Source organism: Dipodomys spectabilis, unplaced genomic scaffold, assembly GCF_019054845.1.
Source record: "Dipodomys spectabilis isolate Male_0828 unplaced genomic scaffold, ASM1905484v1 ptg000127l, whole genome shotgun sequence".
In the NCBI taxonomy this organism is placed as follows: domain Eukaryota; kingdom Metazoa; phylum Chordata; class Mammalia; order Rodentia; family Heteromyidae; genus Dipodomys; species Dipodomys spectabilis.
In genome coordinates this window covers 3,342,257-3,354,530 of record NW_024870804.1, presented here as the reverse complement: position 1 = coordinate 3,354,530, position 12,274 = coordinate 3,342,257, and the positions used below count along the sequence as shown (strand labels likewise).

Sequence of the window (12,274 nt, the reverse complement as noted above, 5' to 3'; positions counted from 1 at the left end):
TGCTAGCCTTGAGCTGAAGAGCTGAGGGACAGCGCAGGCCCAGAGTTCAGGCCCCACAACCGGACCCCAAAAAAAAAAAAATGTCACATACTTTGCTGCCCCAGCTGGCTTTGAGTCATGATCCTCAGATCTCAAACTTCTGAGTAGCTAGGATTAAAGGCGTGAGCCACCAGTACGTGGTGGGGTCGGTTCTTATAGATGATGGTCTGAGATAGAAAGGCGTGGGTCTCAGGGCTCCCATACTGTAGTCACCACTCCCCCCCCCCCCCCCCGTCTCCCCCACCCTGTCCTGCCCAGGGTGTCCAAGGGTATCTTCCTCACCACCCAGTAAGTCCTGTTCACTGACTCAGGACCTCTGGAGCTCCCTTCCTATTTCATATTCAGGCATCATCTAGGCCTTGGCTCTCACTTGCGTCCTCTTCTTTCTTCCTAAAGGAACAAGAAAAATCAGAGAAAGTGTCCAGGAGGGTGAGTGCGGTGGAGGAGGTCCGAAGCCACGTGAAAGTGCTACGGGAGATGCTGAGCACGTACCGCAGGCCGGGCCAGGCCCCACCAGACCAGGAAGCCCTGCAGGTACCCTGGCAGGACACCAGCCCTGGGGCTTTGCCTCTCCTAAAAATGACATTCATGTGCTTGGCACTGTACTCATCATCACACGAAGACAGGATATGTGGCTATCACCTCCCAATTTCCTCAATCCCTTCCTCCCCCCCAGCTCCTCATCCCTTAGCAGACATTGATTTATTTTCAATTCTGGCTAGACTCATGTAGGTAGAGTATACTTGCTACTTTTTCCTGATTGATGTGTGTGTGTGTGTGTGTGTGTGTGTGTGCGCGTGTGCATCTGCTTGTGGTTACTGGTGGTTTCCAGCTTTTGGGTGAGTGTGGATTAAGTGGCCCTAAGGAGTGATGCGCAGAATGCCATGAGAACCAACTCTGTAGTTCTCCTGGGTAGCATCTACCTGTGTGATTGCCATATTCGAAGCCAAGATTTAACTTTTTTTTTTTTTCTCCCCCTTTTCTTTTTGGTGTTGATACTGTTTGTTTTTTTGTTGTTTTTTTTTTTTTGGTCCGGTTCTGGGGCCTGAACTCTGGGCCTGGGCACTGTCCCTCAGCTCTTCAGCTCAAGACTAGTGCTCTACCAACTTAAGCCACAGCACCACTTCTAGCTTTTTTTCTTTTTGCTTATGTGGTGCTGAGGAATCGAACCCAGGGCCTCAGGCATGCAAGGCAAGCGCTCTACCACTGAGCCACCTTCCCAGACCCGATACTGGGGTTTGAACTCAGGATTAACACTTTGGCTCAGCTTTCTTGCTCAGGGCTGCCACTTCACCCCTTGAGCCATATCACCAGTCTGACATTTTGCTAGTTCATTGTAGATGGAATCCCATGAGCTTTCCTGGCTGGCTTTGAACTGGAATCTAAGTCTCTTGAGTAACTAAAAGCACAAGCATGAGCCACCATTAACTGGCCCTGTCTTTTATTATGGCTACCCTAGTGTGAAGTGACGGCTTTCTGTACCTCCCTGATGGCTATGCTGAGCACCTTTTATTTTTTTAATTAATTAATTTTATTTATATAGTTTGGGTGTCAGTACTAGGGCTTGAACTCAAGGTATTGCACTCTGCCTTACAGCTGGTACTTTACCACTTGAGCCACTGAGTGTTCTATTTTTATGGTTCATTGGAAATGAATGTCTTGTATACTATTCCCCGTGGTCTGACTTCAAAGCCTTGGTATTGGCCTCTTGAGTAGCTAGGATCACAGACATAGGTCACTAACTCATGCCTGAGTATCTATGATGGATGGGCTTTTCTTTTTTTTTTTTTTTGTAGGGCTTGAACTCAGGGCCTGGGCATTGTCCCTGAGCTTCTTTTGCTCAAGGTTAGCACTCTCCCTTGAGCCACAGCACTACTTCTGGCCTTGCTGTTTATGTGGTACTGAGGAATTGAACCTAGGGCTTCATGCATTCTAGGCAAGCACTGTACCACTAAGCCACATTCCCAGCTCTTGGATGGGCTTTTTAGCCATTTGTATATCCTTTCTGCACAGATCTTTTTGTCTTCTTCTTCTTTTTTTTTTTTTTTTTTTTGGTTGGTCATGGGGCCTGAACTCTGGGCCGGGGTGCTGTCCCTTAGGTCTTCAGCTCAAGGCTAGTGCTCTACCACTTGAGCCACAATATCATTTCTAGCTTTTTCTGCTTATGTGGTGCTGAGGAATTGAACCTAGGGCTTCATGCATGCAAGGTAAGCACCCTACCATTGAGCCAACTTCCCAGCCCTTGTCTTCATTTTTGTATTACATGCATTTTTGTTTGTTTTGTTTTTGCAGTAATGAGGTTTGAATCTAGGGTCTCCTGTTTGCTAGGCACACTTGAACTACACCTCCAACCTTTTCTGGCTTATTTTTCAGATAGTCTTGAGTTTTGTGTGGGGCCAGCCTCAGATGGCAGTCCTCCTACTTATACTGCCCAGTACCTGGGACCACCAGCATGCACCTACCACATCCAGCTTATTGGTTAAGATGAGGTCTTGCCATTCTTAGCCTCAAACTGCAATCCTTCTGATCTCTGCCCTCCGAATAGCTGTAATTGAAGATGTGAGTCATCATGCTGGCATGAATTTTATTTTATTAATTTATTTTTTTGATGCTGGTCTTGGGGTTTGAATTCAGGGCCTGGGTGCTGTCCCTGAACTTTTGTGCTCAAGTCTAGTGCTCTACCACTTGAGCCACAGCTCCAGTTTTGGCTTTTTAGTGGTTAATTGGAGATAAGAGTCTCATGACTTTCCTGCCAAGGGTGACTTTGAACCATGATCCTCAGATCTTAGCTTTTTGAGTATCCAGGATCACAGCCATGAGCCACTGGTGCCAAGCAATTGCATGTTTTAAAGTACATGCTCACGTGCGTATACACACACACACACAAATTTTAGTGAAGCTTAGCTTATTTTTTTCTCCTTTTCTTGCTGATGCCCTGTTCTATGGAAGAAGCCAGCAGCTGGTTTCATAGTGAGGTAGTGGCTGAGGTGACCATTCTCCTGGTCTTTAGGGCTTTACAGCATCCCCTGCAGGCTGACTTCAGTCTTCTCTCCATTCCAGGAAAGATGGCCTTCCAGGCCCTTTGTTTGACTGTCCATTTTACAATATTGGTAGAAGTGAACTACAGTCTCCCAATTATGAACTCCTGAGGGGAATTCATTGTGGCCAGCTTGCTTTGTGCATCTGCCCCAGCTCCTAGCCATGACTGGATTGGGTACAGTGGGAGAACCTCACACTAGCCCTAGTCTGGGTGGCAGGGAAAGGGTCAGATTTCTGAGCTCCATCCAGCGGGCATCGCAGGATCCATTTCCTCCCACAGTGAGGTCACATCAGGAAGGTCAGTGCAGGACAGTTCCCCTCCCAGCAAAGGGCCCAGAGAGAGGCAGCAGGCAGGGAAGGCCTGGCAGGTCACCTTAGTTCTTGAGCTCCTTGAAGGAGGGGAGCAGAGTGAAGCTGTGCAGAGCTTTTACTCCTCAGTAGGAGGCCATGAAACAGTGTGTGTTGTTAAGGGATTGAGATGGTCACAAGACACTTGGAGTGGGAAGTTCTCAAACAGTGGTAAAGCGGGGAGGATTCATCCACTGTTAAAGCTGTTCCAGCCTTAGGAAACCATATGGTATTTCCTGACTTAAACTTTTTTTTTTTGCTAGTACTGGGGTTTTTACTTGGGGCTTTGAGTTCTTGCTTGGCTTTTTCCACTCACAGCTGGTACCCTACCCCTTGAGCCACACCTCCAGTCTGACAGTTTGCTGATAAGTTAGAGATGGAATCTCTCAGACCTTAATGTACTGCCTAGGCTGGGCAATACAGTCCTTTGACCTCAATCCTTTGATCTTAGTGTCCTGAGCAGCTAGGATTACATGTGTGAACCATCCGTGCTCTGCTTATCCACTTCTTAAAAAATCAGAAGGGCCATGTGCAGGTGGCTCATGCCTGTAATCCTAGCTACTCAGGAGGCTGAGATCTGAGGATCAAGGTTCAAAGCCAGCACGAGCTGGAAAGTCCGTGAGATTCTTATCTCCAAATTAACCCCCAGAAAACCAGAAGTGGCCTTGTGGCTCAAAGTGGTAGAGTGCTTGCTTGGAGCTAAAGAGCTGAGGGACAGCACCTAGGCCCAGAGTTCAAGCCCCACAATCAACAACCAACAACAACAACAAAAAAGGAGGAAGCTGAGATCTGATTGTCTCAATTCAAAGCCAGCCCAGGCAGAAAAATCCTTGAGACATTTATCTCCAATTAAGCACCAGCTTAAGCCCCAAAAGCTAGAAGTGAAGGTGGTCAAAAGCTAGAAGTGGAGGTGGTATGGCTCAAGTGGTAAGAGTGCCAGGCTTGAGTGCCAAAGCTAAAAGAAAGTGTGAAGCGTTGAGTTCTAGTCCTGGTACACACACGCACGCACGCACGCACGCACGCACGCACGCACGCACGCACGCACGCACACACGTCATATACAACAAGCCTAGACTTTGTGAAACATCTTACTTTATACCTGTTGTCATGAATCTGGAATAGCCTGAAGAATCTACCCTGCATCAGAACTGCTGCTTGTTTGAGTGGTGGGGTTTAGGATCTTATGTGGGGGCCTAGGACTGTGCAAATCAGGCTGTGTTTTTCCAGGTCGTGTATGAAAGGTGTGAGAAGCTGCGGCCCACCCTATTCCGGCTGGCCAGTGACACCACAGATGACGACGATGCGCTCGGTAAGGGCTCTGTTTCCCCAAGCGCTAAAAAGCTGCAGGGCCAGCAGCAAGATGAAGAGCCTCTGGGTCCTGTTGCAGCAGTTGAGCTGGGAAGGTGTGACTTCCAGAGAAATCTAGGCTTGAACAAAGAACAGATCTGAAAGGTTAGAAAGGGGAGAGAGCTTACTTGGAGTTAGGTGTTTGAGCAGCCTCATAGAGCTTTGAGAAGCAGCGCAAAACAAACAGATCCCTAGGAAAGTTCTCTGGATCTCCTTCAGTTTTGCTGTTTGCAAACCTGTTGAATGTTTGTATTCTTATTTTTTGAAAATTTTTTTTATCGTTATTGTAATTATATACATATAATTACATAAATCATCTAAAGAATACGTTTCTTTTTGGACAATATCCCTTCCCTTGCTTTCTCCAAGTTTTTCCCTCCAGTCCCCACCCACAAGTTTTATAGTTCATTTTCAACATAGTGTCTAGTGTGTACTACTGCTACATTTGTTCACCCTCTGTCCCTCCATTTCTGTTTTACTTCTTACATTTCTCATTTGAATAGGGACTTGATTAGGTTTTGCCTCAGCTAAGCAAACAAGAAAGCCAGATGCTGGTGGCTTGTGCCAGTGGCTCATGCTGTAATCCTAGCTACTTGGGAGGATCATGGGTCAAAGACAGCGTGGGCAGGAAAGTCCATGAGACTCTTATCTCCAGAAAACCAGCAGAAAACCAGAAGTGGAGCTGTGGCTCAAAGTGGTAGAGCACTATTAGCCTTGAGCAAAAAAGCATCCAAGCCCTGAGTTCAAGCCCTATGACGGACAAAAAAAATTAACAAGGCAGGTATATTGTCCCAGGTCTGTTATCCTAGCACTCAAGAGGTGGAGGCAAGAGGATTGAGAGTTAAGGCCAGCCTAGGTTAGTTACATAGTGAAACCTAGAAAAAAAGAAAAAAGCCCAGATGCCTGTGGTTCACACCTGTGCTCCTACCAACTCAGGTGGCTGAAACTTGGGATAGTCATGGTTTAAAGCCAGCCCTGCAGAAAAGTTAGAAAGACTCCCATCTCTAATTTATCAGTAAAATGCCAGACTGGGAGCATGGCTCAGGTGGTTGAGCACCAGCTGTGAGCAAGAAAATCAGGCAAGAAAACCTGAGCCTTGAGTTCAAGCTCTAGAATAGGCACAGAAAAAGAAAACAAATGAAATCCAGGCGCTAGTTGCTCATGCCTGTAGTCCTAGCTACTCAGGAACCTGAGATCTGAGGATCAGGGTTCAAAGCCAGCCCAGGCAGGGAAGTTTATGAGACTTTTTTGGTCTGTCATGGGGCTTGAACTCCGTTTGGGCGCTGTCCCTACGCTCTTCAGCTCAAGGCAAGCATACTACTGCTTGAGCCACAGCACCACTTCTAGTTTTCTAGTGGTTTATTGGAGATAACAGTCTCATGGACTTTCCTGCCCAGGATGGCTTTGAAACCTGAGCCTCAGATCTCAGCCTCCTGAGTAGCTAGGATTACAGGTGTGAGACACCGGAAATAAGCCACCAGAAAACCAATAAGCCACCAGAAAACCAGAAGTGGCGCTGTGACACAAGTAGTAGAGTGTTAGCCTTGAGCTGAAGAGCTGAGGGACAGCACCTAGGCCCAGAGTTCAAGCCCCACTACCAAAACAAAAAAACAAATGAACAACAAAAAACCAAAGAATATATTGCAAATGATGTTCAGGAGGCGCATTGTACATAGGAGGTTGCCTGCTTTTGTGATATAATTCTTGTGCAATCCCTTATTTTCTTGGTGATTGCAGTGAGTTTTAATGTTAAGCCTAAGTAGGCAGAGACATGCCAAATAAAGTCTCTTGCTACTCAATTCTGCCTCATTGGCAATTTGGAGCCTCCTTTAGCAGCTAAACATTTGGGGACATGAAGGTCAGGGTCAGGGTTAGCACTAGCCTACTCCTTAGAAGTAGTGTATGGTACTTTGGCCTGTGAATGTTGTTCTATCCGTCTTCCAGGAGAGACTCCATTGTAGGTCGCTGGACCCTGTCACAAATGCTCAGGCAGTTTCGAAATCCAAGTGTGCAGATTATGTTTAAGCACATTACAATTTGGATGCCAAGTTTTCACGGGAAGAACTAGCTCTATACTTCTATGGAACTGCTGGGCTCGAAAGCCGATTTGTGTTCCAAATTGCCCTCAGAACTCTCTTCATAGTTGCATCCACATTGACAAGATGGCTCTTTGGTTTGTTTGGTTCTCAAACAGGTTCCTACATAGGCTGAAACATTTCTGCTGCCTCAGCCTCCTGCATGCGGGGATTGGATTTTAGTTTTAGACTAAAATTAAAGTGTTCCTTTTAGTTCCTCAAAGAGCAGCATTTTGAGAGTACATGTCAGCAACGTGATAGTGGTGTGAACATGGTGGAGTATTTGTTTCCTCTGTTGAGAGCAAAGAGAGACTCAGAATTGAGTGGTGAAGTGCTGGGGTTTGAGTGTGCTCAGCCTGGTGTGTGAAGACTGCTTATTTTACTGTGTATGCCCATACTGGGTCTTGAACTCAGGGCCTAGGTGCTGTCCCTGAGCTTTCTTGCTGAAGGCTAGCACTCATGTACTTGGGCCACAGCTTTACGTTCAGCTTTTTAGTGGATATATGGAAATAAGAGTTTCAGAGATTTTCCTGCCTGGACTGGCTTCAAACTGGGATCCTCAGATATCTCAGTCTCCTGAGTAGCTAGGATCATAGACTCGGCTCATGAGGGCTGCTTTGTGGACTGGCTGAGAAACATGGAGGCGGGGCTGCTCACTCAGGGTTCTCATTCTCTTATTCCTTCAGCGGAGATTCTCCAGGCCAACGACCTCCTCACCCAGGGAGTTCTGCTGTACAAACAGGTGATGGAGGGCCGAGTCACCTTTGGGAACACAGTGACTAGCTCAGTGGGAGACATTCCTGTCTCTAGAGGTATGCGTCTCTGTCTTCTGCTTGGGAAAGAAGTGTATGTGTGTTGGGGGGGTGAGGGGGGTGGGAGGATATGGCACAGAAAAGGGACCTGTCTCTGTCCCCTTTCCCCTCTCTCCTCTCCAGTACCACAACAGCATCCACTTGCCACTGCCTGGCTGGGCCTCCGCTGTGATCACACACACAGGCAGAGGCTGTGCCGGGCCCAGATTTGCATCTTCTCCTAAGTGCTCACTTACCAGAGCTACAAGTCCCAGAAATAGTCTTTGGCGGCTCAGCACTTGCCTAGCACAAGGCCCTAGGTTTTATGCCAGTAATGCAATCAATAAAGAAATAAAAGGCAGCTGGGCACTGGTGACTCATGCCTGTAATCCTAGAGACTCAAGAGGCTGAGATCTGAGGATTGTGGTTCAAAGTCAGTTCAGGGAAGGAAGGTCTGTGGGACTTTTTTTTTGGTCAGTCATGGGGCTTGAACTCTGGGCCAGGCCGCTGTCCCTCGGCTTCTCAGCTCTTCAAGTGGTAGGGTAGCGCTCTATCACTTGAGCCATAGTACCACTTCTGGTTTTTTGCCAGTTTATTGGAGATAAGAGTTTCAGGGACTTTCCTTCATGGGCTGGCTTTGAACCACTATCCTCAGATCTCAGCCTCCTGAGTAGCTAGGATTAAAGGCGTGAACCATTGGCTCATGCATGCAAGGCAAGCACTCTACCACTGAGCCACCTTCCCAGCCCTGGCGAGACTCTTATCTGTCCTGGGACAGAGCCTAGGCCTAGAGTTCAAGTCCCATGACTGACAAAAAAGAAAAAGAAAAGGCATTTACATTGCAATATTTCTGTACTGGCGCTGTTTGGCAGGCCAACCATGATGGGTCACACTTGTAATCAGGGGTAGGGAGATCATGGTCCTTAAGGCCACACCCAGGCAAAATTTCAAGACCTCACTTGAAAAATAACTAAGCACAAAAAGGCTGTGGGCTGGGGCTGGGGAGATGGCTCAGTGGTAGAGTGCTTGCCTTGCATGCATGAGGCCCTGGGTTTGATTCCTCAGCACCACATAAGCAGAAAAAGCCAGATGTGGTGCTGTGGCTCAAGTGGTAGAGCACTAGCCTTGAGCTGAAGAGCTGAGGGACAGCACCCAGGCCCAGAGTTCAGGCCCCATGACTGGCAAAAAATAAAAAAGGCTGTGGGTGTGGCTTTAGTGGTAAAATGCCTGCCTAGGAACTGTGAGGTCCTGAGTTGAAGCCCCAGAACTGCCAAGGTGGGAGTGGGGGGGAGATTACTTGGAGCTTGGCCTAGCTTGGTATGATATCTTTGTAGCCCCTACTATGCTAGGCCTGGGATATGTGCAGGTGACCTGATCCTATCTGGTCACAAACCTCTAAAGGCCTTCAAGTTGAAGAAGAAACCTAATCTGCTGAGGCCTGGGCTCATGGGCCCCTGGGAGAACAATGTAGTCTTGGCCAGGAAGGCCATCCTCTGGTCCCAACTCTAGTCCTGGCTCTGTCCAGATGCTCAGCTGCAGTGGGAGGTGCTTGAGGGTTGAGGTCTGATGTCTTCAGATTCAGGGAACATTGTAGAATGCTGGTTGGATTTCAGCAGAGCCTGGACTCTCACCTCTGGCTGAGCCTACTAACCTTGACTGTCTTTATTTCTAGTGTTTCAGAATCCCACAGGCTGTAGCAAGAACTGCCCCCTGATCGACCTGGACATGCACAGTGCATCCGGGCAGGCTGGGCCTGTGGCGCCATCTCTGCTTCATCAGGACCTGGCAGCCTTAGGTGAGACAGCCATTGGGGGTGAGCATTGTGGTGCTGAGTGGAGAGTGGGGAGCACAGCCTTGCTTTTGAGGGGCTCAATGTACATAGTTCAGAAAAGTCCCTTCAGGTTTGCGGGGTCTGGTGACTGTGCATACATTAGGTTTGTGTAGACTTTCTCCATGTCCAGGGAGGGCAGCTGTGCCATTGGTCTCATGTCTGGTGGTTAGCGAGTGCCTCCCTCACTCTTGCTTCTCTCTTACAGGGATCAGTGATGCTCCTGTTCTGAATAAGGTAAGAAAGGATGCTAGCCCTGAGAGGGGGCAGGAAGGGTTTCCAATACACTTGCCCCAGGGTAGAGGTGTTGGCTGGATCCCAAGGGACCTGCAGGAACAGCCGGTGGGTTTGGTGGCCCAGAGCTCTTCTTCACCCAGTCTGCAGCAAACCTCTCCTGCCCCCTTCCTGAAGAAAGGGGGGGCCTTCTTCGGAAGTCCTCTGCTCTGCCCTCTCTCTTCCGTTCCAGGCACACATGAAGCTAGGGCTGTAGCTCCTGTGTTGCTTCTCCCCCTCGCCTCATACAGGTTGCTGGTCAGAGTTGCTGCAAGGAAAAGAATCCCCAAGAAGGCGGCATGCAGAGCCCTTCTGGAGACAGGAACTTGCTGGATCTCCTCTCGCCACAGCTGTCTCCAGGGTCCCTGTGAGTCTGGGTATAGGAAGTGAAAGCGTCAGGCTTTGGCACGTGCTGTAGGGCCTGGGGTGGCGCTGGGAGCCAGCAGCCATGGATCAGCGTCTTCTTGCTATTCAGCCGCAGTGTGCCACTTCCCCATTTCCTGCTCTCCTTCCAGCCTACATGCTCTGGCTGGGGTGTCCTGAAGGAGTTTCATAAAGACTAGGGGGATAAAATATAAATATAATATACAATATATATAGAAATATAACAGGAGGTCCTAAGTGCTAGTCTGTAAAAACAATGTAGCACTTTATCTCTGCTTTGTGTGTGTGTGTATAATATAGAAGTTAGTGCATTATTGTAGCTGGTTCTTAGAAAGTGTGCTCCATCCAGCCTCTCTCTCTCTCTCTCTCTCTCTCTCTCTCTCTCTCTCTTCTTTTTGTCAGTTGTGGGGCCTGGGTGCTGTCCCTCAGTTCTTCAGCTCAAGGCGAGCACTCCACCACTTGAGCCACAGCACCACTTCTGGTTTTCTGAGTGGTTTATTGTAGATAAGAGTCTCACAGACTTTCCTGCCTGGGCTGGTTTTGAACCATGATCCTCAGATCTCAGCCTCCTGAGTAGCTAGGATGACAGGCGTGAGCCACCGGTGCCCGGCCAGCCTGTCTCTTTTCATGTCATGGGTCATCTTTGGGCCTCCGTGTGCCCCATCCTTACTGGCTTCAAGTCATTGGCTGTGTGTAGTGGTCCGTCATTCCTTCCGTGTGTATCGAGTATGTATTTCCCTTCCTCACCTTGTTTTTCAGAGAGCCAAATCATGGATTCCTGGGATCCTTAGAAGGTTTGACTAGTCTTGAGTTTTGTTTTATTTGTATGTCTCTCTGTAGGAATTATGTGCCACAGAAAAGTATTCCAAAGGAAGTGCCACCAGGTACCAAGTCCTCCCCGGGCTGGTCGTGGGAGGCTGGCTCCCTGGCCTCTTCCCCAGCATCACAGAACACACCTCTGGCTCAGGTGTTTGTCCCTTTGGAGTCTGTGAAGCCCAGTAAGTATGGTTGTTCCTGCTTTTCTTCTTGCTGGTAGCCTCCTGGGCTTCCTCCTGGTCAGCTTGCCTGGGGCAGAGGATAAATGGAGACTTCCTTGTCTCTCTCTGTCTCTGTCTCTCTCTCACACATACATTTATATAGATATTTAATAGATACAGATTATACATATCTATATGTCTATGTGTGTATGTATGTATATGTATTTTGTCAGTATTGGGGTTAGGACTTCGGTCTTGTGCTTTCAGGATAGGTACTCTATCACTTGAACCACACAGCCAGACCTTTTTCCTTTCATTATTTTTCACATCTGTAATTCTGGAGCGCCCTGTAATTTCAGGAGGCTGAGATTGGAGGAGCACGATTCAAATCCAGCCCAGACAGGAAAGTCCGTGAGACTTTTTTTTTTTTGGGTCGGTCGTGGGGCTTGAACTCTGGGCTTGGGCGCTGTCCCTCGGCTCTTCAGCTCAAGGCGAGCACTCTACCACTTGAGCTACAGCGCCACTTCCGGTTTTCTGGTGGTTTTATTGGAGATAGGAGTCTCACGGTCTCTCCTGCCCGGGCTGGCTTTGAACCGCAATCCTCAGATCTCAGCCTCCTGAGTAGCTAGGATTACAGGCATGAGCCACCAGCACCCAGCGTCCGTGAGACTCTTAACTCTGATTAACCACTAAAAAGCCAGAAGTGAAGCTGTGGCTCAAGTGGTACAGCGTTAGCCTTGAGCAAAAAATCTCAGAGATGGAGGCCCTGAGTTCAAACCCTACGACTGACAAAAAAAAAAAAAGGAAAAGGGATTTGACACTCATAAAAGTGGGTATTACCTCTGCTCCAGAAGAACAATGAAAGGCCCAGCCAGTGAGCCACTGGCACCTGGCTATCTTATACAGTTTGATAAGTGGCCTTTGGCTGGTAGATTTTTCCATATGGTTGGGCAATCATCTTTGTGCTTTGTGTTGAGTCAGCCACTGATTTGTCAAGTATTTATTCTCATGTTAAGTTCCATATTTGGGTTGATTTCTCATGCTCTGTGCATTTATTAGGGGGAGGGGCAGGACGAATTATACGCCTGATCTTCCCACCTCAGACACTCAAGTAGCTTGGGATTACAGACATGCACAACCACACCCGCTGCATGCTCTGTTTTATGTCACTTT

At 48.2% G+C, this 12,274-nt stretch overlaps 1 protein-coding gene across 1 annotated transcript in view; it reads left to right on the top strand.

Annotated features, from left to right (window-relative positions):
* Nucleotides 1-12,274, top strand: part of Gga2 (golgi associated, gamma adaptin ear containing, ARF binding protein 2) — a 36,325-nt gene that overhangs the window by 18,926 nt on the left and 5,125 nt on the right. Inside the window, exons 8-14 of the mRNA XM_042689832.1 lie at nt 436-573; nt 4,654-4,735; nt 7,535-7,660; nt 9,312-9,434; nt 9,676-9,704; nt 9,992-10,107; nt 10,965-11,122. Of these exons, the coding sequence (XP_042545766.1) occupies nt 436-573; nt 4,654-4,735; nt 7,535-7,660; nt 9,312-9,434; nt 9,676-9,704; nt 9,992-10,107; nt 10,965-11,122 (772 nt within the window). The remainder of the gene's footprint in view (nt 1-435; nt 574-4,653; nt 4,736-7,534; nt 7,661-9,311; nt 9,435-9,675; nt 9,705-9,991; nt 10,108-10,964; nt 11,123-12,274) is intronic.